We start from the raw sequence: 9,922 nt of genomic DNA on the forward strand, positions 1-9,922 counted from the left end.
GCCAAAATAAATTTCAGGAATTAAAATAGAAATCTTCCCCAGTGGAGTCGCCAAAAAAACTATAGGGAATATTTCAAGCCATCCAATACTTGAGCCCCACTGTGATCATACAATTAAACATGATTGCGTCCAAAGGGAAGAAAGCTAGAGTAAAAGAGTCGCCAACAAGTTTTAGCAACTTGTAAACCTTTCATATGGTGAAGGTTACACCCCTTAACGATCCATGAGATCGTTAACTCCAATAGGTCTAGAACCATGACTGGAAGTTCGGGGATGAATGAATAAATCCGACCTAAAAGAGATTGAACTTGCCCTAAAAATAGGCCTCTATTCTTCTCGTATTCATGTACGCTTTCTGGCTAACATGCAATAAATAGATTAACCCTGAACCTGTTTAATCTATGTTGGTTGAATATTAATGCACAAACAAATCTATTATTGGCGATCACTTGAATTAAAATCAAATTAACCTTAAACAAAATTATTAATTATCTTATAAATCGTAATTACAAGTACACCTTCCCTTTAAACATGCATAAAATGCGTGATCAAGTAATAACTATAATATATTATATCAAGCAACATAATAACAATCATAATAATCATAATCATAATCATGATAACATCATAATAATCATGTTAAAGCATAACATTAATAGAAATATCCTAGGCATGATACTAAAAAGATTAATAGCAAACCCTAGGATGTCACTAAACAATAAGCATCAAAGCTTTAGCCCTAAGACGATACTAACATGATATAAGGAATGAATAGGAAGCATCATAATAATCATATATGATATTAGAAATATTAATTAACCCTAAACATGATACTAGGAAGCAATAAAAGCATCCTAACATGATACTAGGAATCAAAATAACAATCTAAGCATGATTTCTATATCAAAAGATCAATAAAACAAGTAAAGTACTTACTTCAATTCCTCGTATCTCTTTCTAATGACAAAATACGAGCGTTAGTAACTTCAAGGAAAATATTAAACAAACAATGAAATTAAAAAATTGAAATAGGGACTTGGGACCAAACCCTCAGAAATATCAAACCTTTCACGTCTAGGGCGAAGGCAACTTCAAACTTGGAAGGTTTAGAAAAAGAAGAGAGAGAAAGAAAGCTTCTAGCTTTTAGAGAGAGAGAGTTAGAGAATTCTGGGTGTTGATGATTTAAAAACAGGGAGAAACGAGCCCTATTTATAGGAAAAATAGCACGGGATTAAAGAAAATCATATTCGGAATAAAATACCTCCTGTCGCAAACGACAGGAGTCGGCGCCAGACAACAAGCTCGTTACCAAGCGACAAAGACCAGCGCAAGGCGAAAAAGGTCAGCGCCTGGTGACGACTCTATCATCTCGCACTGGTTCAAAAGTCAACACACTTTTCCACCCGTAATCACCTTTTACACCGGTTGCAGGTAATTATGTGTCCAAGCAGTTTTAATATAATTTTTATTCTAAATAAGTTTTAATATATTTTATTCTAAATATAATTTTGAAATAAGTTTTAATATATTTTATTCTAAATATAATTTTGAAATAAGTTTTAATATATTTTATTCTTAATAAAACATCTTTAAAATATAATTATCAATTCTTACCTTATTAGAATTAAAAAGAATCTTCTAGAAGATTAAAATCAATCTAATCACTTTAGGTTTATTAATAAAAAGGCCCTCCTCTAGATCATTGGGCCACCTTTAAAAATTATTGGGCATAATCTAATTTAATCCATAACTTCCTCATAATTCATCGGAATTGGCCTTACAATATATAATTGGAAAGCTCTTTTTGAGCCCAATTCCACTACACTATTATTAGACCCTTATCATGGACCAAACCAAATTATACTTGCTATTTTTCATAAATAGGAGTAAGTTAAGAAATATTTTCTAAAACAGAGAAATAAATATTTTAATAAAAACATCCTCATCATTTGACTTTCCACACTTTTACTTCATTCGATAATCAAGCGACGTGAAAGGTATTTATCACTAGGTTTGGTTTTGGGGAGACATATTTGGGTGTCTACACAAGGTGAGGAAGAAGAAAGACTATAAACAAAGAAAAATGTTATAACTTCAAGATAAAAGAAAAGAAAGAAATAAAAGAGATATAGGTACTCAATAGGGATACAATAATATAGGATAGCTGTAAAAACAACAGGATCAGGATCAGGAAGTGGTATCCGAAAGCATAATCAGGAAAAAATACAACACATAATCATTAGAAAGCGTAGTAATTAGGAAGCAGAGAAACATAACACATAACAATCAGGGAATCAAACAGCAATACCAGACACTACAGCAGAGAAACCATTAGTAAGAAAAACATCATCATCCATACAAAATATCAGAGAAGCAAGATATAAAAAATGATCAATAATAACAAGCAAAAGACACTCAGGGTGAACTATAAGAGGGAAGGGGAAAACGGTGAAGCACACAAAAAAACATAAATCACCCCCAAACTTGAAGTGAACTACCCCCCAAACTCTAATCCTAATAACACATAGGAAATAAGAGAACAACACATAAATCACGCAAGAAAAGGGAGTAGTCACGATAGTCTCACTCCGCGCTATGGTAAGGGGTAGAGTGGGAACTCCCCTCACCGGTCTTTAAAACATGACTCGAGCTAGCAATTTCAGTCACCTCCATTGGGGCCTTTGCCCTTAAACTCCGCTCTATCCTAGCATGATCTATTGCAAAGAACTGATACGAACCATCCAAGATGGACTCGCCCGACAATCCCCACCTACCAAAAGTCTCAGGTTTCGGGAAAGGCATAGAGTTTGCGGGATCATAAGTATAGTCTTATCCACTGGGCCGCCTATAATCGTAAGTAGCCGGGGTGGTGCCAAAAATAGCACTAGGATGGATATGAGGACCCTCTTAATAGGGTTAACAAGGTCCAGGTCCAGTTGATGGGTGAAAGGGTTCCTATTGAGGGATAGGTCCTTTTTTTACCAGGAGGTATGGAAAGTTACAGTAAGGGTCAATCTCCCCCCTCCTCACATGGAAATCATACACCTGACTCGCATGGAAATCATAGGGATAAATGCCGCCCCAAAGGCATGAAATACAAAACATTAGCAATGGAATCTAACTTCGCATGCAAAGTGGATAATTCAAGTGTAGTAGAAGAAGTAGAAGGAGGGATAGGAGTACCTCCCCGTTCAACCGGGGGAAAGACTTGTGAATTCGTCGAGATAACATCATTGGAAGCAGTTCTTGTATGGTTAGTCTTCGACCAAAGAGAAGGGTCGATGTTGCACCTTGGAGGCCTCTAAATTAATGAACTCTATTTTGTCTTGCAAACGATAGCTTCCTTGCTAGGGATCAAGAACCAATCCTTCACACGAGAGACCTTCCTAATGAAAATATCATGTCCCTTGGTTCGATCGATGAACTTTTGGTTGACAAGAGCATAGATGTTGAGGAAGTGGGAAGGCGTCTTCTCTCGAGGATCAACTATCGGAGGAAGTTCACAAAGCAAATTCGTGTATGAATCATTAAGGCATAGGGCAAGAATGGAGATTATTCCTCTAATTTGAATGCTTCTCGAAAGTTAAATAGCATCTCGAATATCTAGAAATCGGTTGATTAAATGTTGAGTGATCTACAAGCTCAAGCTGTTGTGGTTCTTGCTCGGCTATCCAAACATAATTCCTTACGGGAAATAGTTCCCAATGAGTCTTTAGAGCATACGGCATAGGTGAGAATATGATTAAAGTATCTCATAGCCGGATGAATGAATGATGCGGACTTTGAAGTTTGAGGTTCATATTTCCCTTAATTGGAGATTTGCCGCCAACAATTGAGTTCATCATACCCATGTTCACTAGTAATCTTACCATTGGCCGGATAGACAATATGATCTTCATTGACGACTTAAGGAAATCGGAAGTATAAGAAAAGTTGAGACTCCAATAACCGATGATCATTGTTAAATAGTTGAATGGTTAATGTCCTTGAAGAGTAACCAGTAGTCTCACGGACCACCTCAATGGATAAGAGAAACTCATATGTCACCCTAGCATAAGTAGGAGCACTCAAGTCCAAGAACTCCAAAAGACCAAGATTTTTGGCAAGGAGGCGGACATCATAATAGATTCCAAGTAATTGGTAGTTGCTTGATCATAGAACCTTGTGGATTTAAGCTTCCTCTTTGTTAGTTGATTGAACCTATCCTAATGCATTTCTTTAGAAAATTCAATGCCATACGTCTCTACCACCTCGGGAAGAGGTGGAAGAACGTGTCGGGATTTACTTGTGGTTGTTCTAGCTCACTTTTTTAACGTATAGGGGCTATCTACGAGAAGAAAAGCAATTCATGAGCAATTCATCAACAATTATCCTTGTTTAAGAATATGCATAAGCAATTTGCTCAAGAATCAAGCACACATATAATCTAATCAAAAATGAAACAAGAAATGGTCACAATGAACTATGCCATGAATATAGAAGCAAAATTTAGAGGCAACTATTCATGAATCAAAGGCAAAGCTTGACACAAAAGACCAAATCATGAATCATTATGAGCAAATTAATCCAAAAAATTGAGTTATCAAACAAAATAAAGCTATCATATAATATACCCATGAGAGAGAAAATATCCAACAATAGTGGTTCAAGGATTCAAGCAAGGTAAACAAATTCATCATGACAAAGCTTCAAGATATCATCAAATAACATAATTCAACACATAATACAAGCAAAAAGAACCAACAATGGAGCTCCACCATTAAAGCATAAACAAGGGTTTCAAGCTTTAAAAATGAGGAAGATGATGACTAGAAAGTGAGAAATTATACCTTAATGGAGCCTTAAAACACTTGAAATTGCACAAATGAAGAGTATAGACCAATAAGAATATTAAAAATCAAGTTCCAAATACAAAATCAAAAACCTAAAATTTTCAAATTTTTACCCAATTTTTGAATTTGAAATTTGAATTTCAAATATTTTTTTTTTGTTTTTGTAAGAAATTGATGATGTGTTGTTGTAAATTGTGAGGAATGAGATTAAGATGAGAGATTTGATGAATTTGGATTTAAATTGGAAGGAAGTAGATTAGAGAGGAGTGAAGAGGGAAATGGGGGAAAATTTAGGGAGAGAGAGTGTAGGAATGGAGGGGGCTTGTAAGGCTTAGACACGAAAAAAGGTGAGTGTTGGCTGCCATGACTTTGGGCGTGCACATCAGTCATGGCCTAGGGGGGTTGATTTGCTCAGATTAGCAAAAAAACAAGGGAAATACCTAACCCTCTTGGTGCGCGCGTGCAGCCCTATGGTGCGTGGGCACCAGCAAAGACCTATAGGGAGAATTTTTTTGCTTGGAAATGCCTGACCCTGCTGGTGCGCGCGTGCAATGCCATGGTGTGTGAGGGCCAGCCAAGGTCTTTGGGAGGGGGGGTTTCCCTCTTGTGCGTACTCTCGTGCTCGCACTCTCATCGACGCTCACGAGCGTCATGATCGAGTAATACCGACGAAGGGGGAAAACCAAAAATCTAACAAAAGTTTTCAAAAGTCAGTCGTTCATGATTAAAATTCATGAGAACACAAGCATGAGAGCTCATTTGCTCATCAATATCCTTCACCTTTATTAAACTCAAACCTCTTGAAACCTTGAATAATCACTGAAATTATTGGAAATCTTAATCAATTCAATTTCGAGGTACCTAATATTAAGAAAACAAAGAAAGATAAGAAAATTTCTCAAAAATAAAAGAAATGGAAAGATTTGAAAAATAAAAAAGGGTTAGAAAACTGGGTTGCCTCCAGGAAGCGCTTGTTTAACGTCATAGCTTAACATTCTCCACCTATCAAGGTTGTTGACGGAGAATCAATATGTGAATTAGGCCAACAAAAAAACCATAAAAAATACTTCTTGAGTATACGGCCATTGACCTTGAACGGCGATGAAGAATCCATAATAGAAATTTCAACAACACCACTTAGTAAGACATATTGAACCAAAAAATAACCACTTCACCTTCACATGAGCTTTCCGGGGACTAACCTCATCTTGGAATTATAAAGAAGAAGTTTGTAACCTACACAAAACTCTTTCTTCTCAATGAGTTTTTCATGAGCATCCTCGGATCAAGATTTGTAGGTACTTACACAATCATAATCATCAAGCCTATGTTCTTCTAATTCATGAAGATCTAACCACCTTTTCTCTCCATCACTCGCTAAATAAAAATTCATTTTCTTGGTTGCCCAATGAGCGCGGTGCTCAAGCTCCATCGGAAGATGACAAGGCTTTCCATAAACAAGGCAAAATGGAGTGGTACCTATGGGGGTCTTGAAATCCGTTCGATATGCCCATAAAGAATCATCAAGCTTGTCCGCCCAATCTTTCCTATTCCTAGCAACCGCCTTCTCAAGAACTAACTTGATTTGACGATTGAAAACCTCAACTTGGCCGCTCATTTGAGGATGATACGGAAGACCAAAGCGTTGAGGAACTCCATGCTTTTGTAATATCTTTTAAAAGGGATTTTTGGATAAAATGAAAACCATTATCACTTATCGCTTCCTTAGGCACACCAAATCTTGGATAGATGATATTTTTGAACAATTTCATTACCACCTTGTGGTCATTTGTTGGAGAAGCAATGGCCTCAACCCATTTAGACACATAATCCACCGCCACAAGAATGTATTGATTCCCAAAGGATGAAAGAAACGGTCCCATGAAATCAATTCCCCATACATAGAATACTTCCAACTCAAGAATAGGTTGTGGAGGCATCTCATTTTTCTTAGATATATTCCTAACTCGTTGATGACAACGATCACATGACTTAACAAATCCCCATGAATCCTTGAAGAGATGTGTCAACAATAGACCACTTTGAAGAATCTTAGTGGCAGTTTTAGAAATACCCATATGGCCTAGGATCCGAGTGGCACATCTTCAAAACACTAGGTACCTCTTCATTTGGAACACAACGCCTAAGTAAACCATAGACACCTTGTTTGTACAAGATGGGATCATCCCACAAATAGTGTCTTGCCTCTCGCTTGAGCTTCTTTCGTTGGTTCTTAGAAAAGGAAGGTGGAAACTCCCCACATGCAAGAAAGTTAACTAAGTCAACAAACCATTAGAGCTCTATTACCGCAATAGCATATAAGAAATCACCAAGTATTCTATCATCAATTAGAGAACCATGATCATGGATTTGGGAATCCTCAAGGCAAGAGAGATGGTCCTCCACAACATTTTCCGCTCCTCTCTTATCCATAATCTCTATATAAAAAATTAGAAGTTCAAGAACCCACCAGATCAACCTAGGCTTGGATTCCTTCTTGGCAAAAATGTACTTGAGAGCCGCATGATCTGTGAAGACAATGGTTTTGGAACCCAACAAATAACAATGGACCTTCTCAAAAGCATGATTATTAGCCTAAAATTCCTTTTCTGTTGTAGTGTAGTTCCTTTGAGCGCCATTTAGAGTCTTGGACATACAATATATCACATGGAGCTTCTTTTCCACTCTTTGAACCAAGACACCTCCAATTGTCGAATCACTTGTGTAGACACCCATTTGTGTCTCCCTAAAACCAAACCCGGAGATGAGTACCTTTCGCGTCGAATCATAATCGAATGAAGTGAAAGTGTGGAAAGCCTAGTGTTGCGGATAGTTTTAATTTCTTTTCTCTTCTCTCTGATTTTGAAAACCTATTTTAAGAAAGCAGCCAATCCAGTTTGGTTTGGTCCATTGCAAGGGTCCAATAATGGTGTAGTTGATGGGGCTTAAAAAAAGCTTTCCAACGATATATATTATAAGCCTAATTCCGATGAATAATGAGGAAGTTATGGCCACATTACTAAACTAGGCCGGTTTGATACTTATATGTGGCCCAATGATCTAGAGGAGGACCTAATATGGATTTATCACTCCTAATGCAATTAAAATTGATTTTAGTCTTCTAGATTCTAGAAGGTTCTTTTCATTCCTAATTCAATTAGCTTGATAAATTGACTTTGGTTGACTTTTTGGAGTTTTAATCAGAATAAAAGAGTGTTTTTAAGGAAAATACGATTTTACCCTTCTCTACGGCTAAATTTTATCAGAATTAAGAAAACGCGTGAAAATAATTGTTAGCGCCTGACGACAGGGATTAGCGCCTGGCGCTAATGTCCAGCATCTGGCACTAACCTGTTTTATCCTCGTCGAAACTCTAATTTGTTTTTCTATCCGTTTGGCTGATTTTCTCTATAAATAGCCTCCTAAAACCTCCATCTTTCACCATAAACAATCATAAAATATCATATATTCTCTAGTTTTCTTATTCTCTCTAGTTTTTAAGATTTCTTCTCATTCTCTCTCTAACTTTCTATACAAAATTCCGCATTCATAATATCTAGAAACACCTAGCTAAGTTCGAAGTTGCCTTCACCCTAGACGTGAAAGGTTTTAATTTCTGAGGGTTTGATCCCTAATCTCTATTTAAAATATTTAATTTAATTGTTTGTTTATTATTTTCCTTGAAGTTACTAACGTGTGTATTTTTTTATTAGAAAGAGGTACGAGGCATCCAAGTAAGTGCTTTAATTGATTTATTGATATTATGATGTAGAAATCATGTCTAGGTTGTTATGATTCCTAGTGTCATGTTAGGGTGTTTTGATCTTCCTAGTATCATGTCTAGGGTAACAACTATAATTTCTAATATCAAATATGATAATTGTGATTCCTGTGATGCTTCCTATTTTCTTTCCTAATATTCATGTTATTATCATGTTAGGGTTAAAGCTTTGATCTTTATCGTTTAGTGACATGCTATGGTTTGTTATTAATCTTATTAGTATCATGCCTAGGATCCTGCTATTATTATGCATTAATATGATGATTATTATTATGATTATTTTTATTATTATGATTATGTTTATGATGATTATTATTTATTGTTGCTTAATTATATTTATATCGTTATTGCTTGAGCACACCTTTTATGAATGTTTAAAGAGAATTGGTACTTGTAATCACGCTTAATAAGATAATTAATAATCTTGTTAGGGATAATTTGATTATAATTCAAGTGATTGCCAATAATAGTTTATTTGTGCATTAATATTCAACCAACATAGATAAACAGGTTTAGGGTTAACCTAATGATTGCATGTTAGTCAGAAAGCGCACGTGAATACGATCAGAATAAAGTAGAGGCCTATTATTATGGCAGGTTCAATCTCTTTAAGGTTGGATTTGTACCTTCATCCCCGAACTACCAGTCATGGTTCCAGACCTATTGGAGTTGACAATCTCCTTAATCGTTAAGGGTTGTAACCTTCACCTCGTGAACGGTTAACAAGTTCCTAAAACTTGTTGGCGACTCTTTTGCACAATCTTCTTTCCCTTTGGACGCCACCGTAGTTAAGTGTATAATCACAGTGGGGTTCAAGCTATGGATAATTCTTGAAATATTCCCAACAATTTTTGGCGACTCCACTAGGGAGGATTTCTATTTTCATTCCTGAAATTTATTTCGGCAATGATTTAGAATGAGTGAATGAGACTCGAAAAGTTCTAAGTATTTCATGTGCGTAATTTTGATTAACACTATTATCATATGCATAAAAAAGATCACATTGATAAGAGCATACGTAATAAGTTAAAACATAGGATTTTTACACGTGGGAAATTTGAGGAATATCTTTCACAACTAGGATCGATATAATGCTGCGCGAAACTGGAAAATTTGATCGAGCACAGAAAGCTGCTAAGGCATGTAGGAACTAGTGTCAGGAAACAGAGTCTAGTGCCACTGATTTGACTTTAGCGCCAGGCGATAGCTTTTATCGCCAGGCGCTAAAGCCGAATCGTTGGCGCCGACCTCTATTTGTTGGCGCCAAGTTCTTCTTATACCGAGCCAGAAATATTCGTTCTAATTTTGA

At 36.3% G+C, this 9,922-nt stretch overlaps 1 protein-coding gene across 1 annotated transcript; it reads right to left on the reverse strand.

The window, feature by feature from the left end:
- Positions 1 to 6,117: 6,117 nt before the first annotated feature.
- On the reverse strand, positions 6,118 to 7,568 carry LOC110703507. The gene is made up of 4 exons (XM_021881312.1): positions 7,490 to 7,568; positions 7,140 to 7,360; positions 6,608 to 6,844; positions 6,118 to 6,504 (listed from the first exon to the last, which is right to left on the reverse strand). Exons 1-4 carry the CDS (start codon positions 7,566 to 7,568, stop codon positions 6,118 to 6,120), a joined length of 924 nt encoding a protein of 307 aa, XP_021737004.1.
- Positions 7,569 to 9,922: the final 2,354 nt, after the last annotated feature.

This window comes from Chenopodium quinoa, unplaced genomic scaffold (assembly GCF_001683475.1).
Source record: "Chenopodium quinoa cultivar QQ74 unplaced genomic scaffold, ASM168347v1, whole genome shotgun sequence".
Lineage (NCBI taxonomy): Eukaryota > Viridiplantae > Streptophyta > Magnoliopsida > Caryophyllales > Amaranthaceae > Chenopodium > Chenopodium quinoa.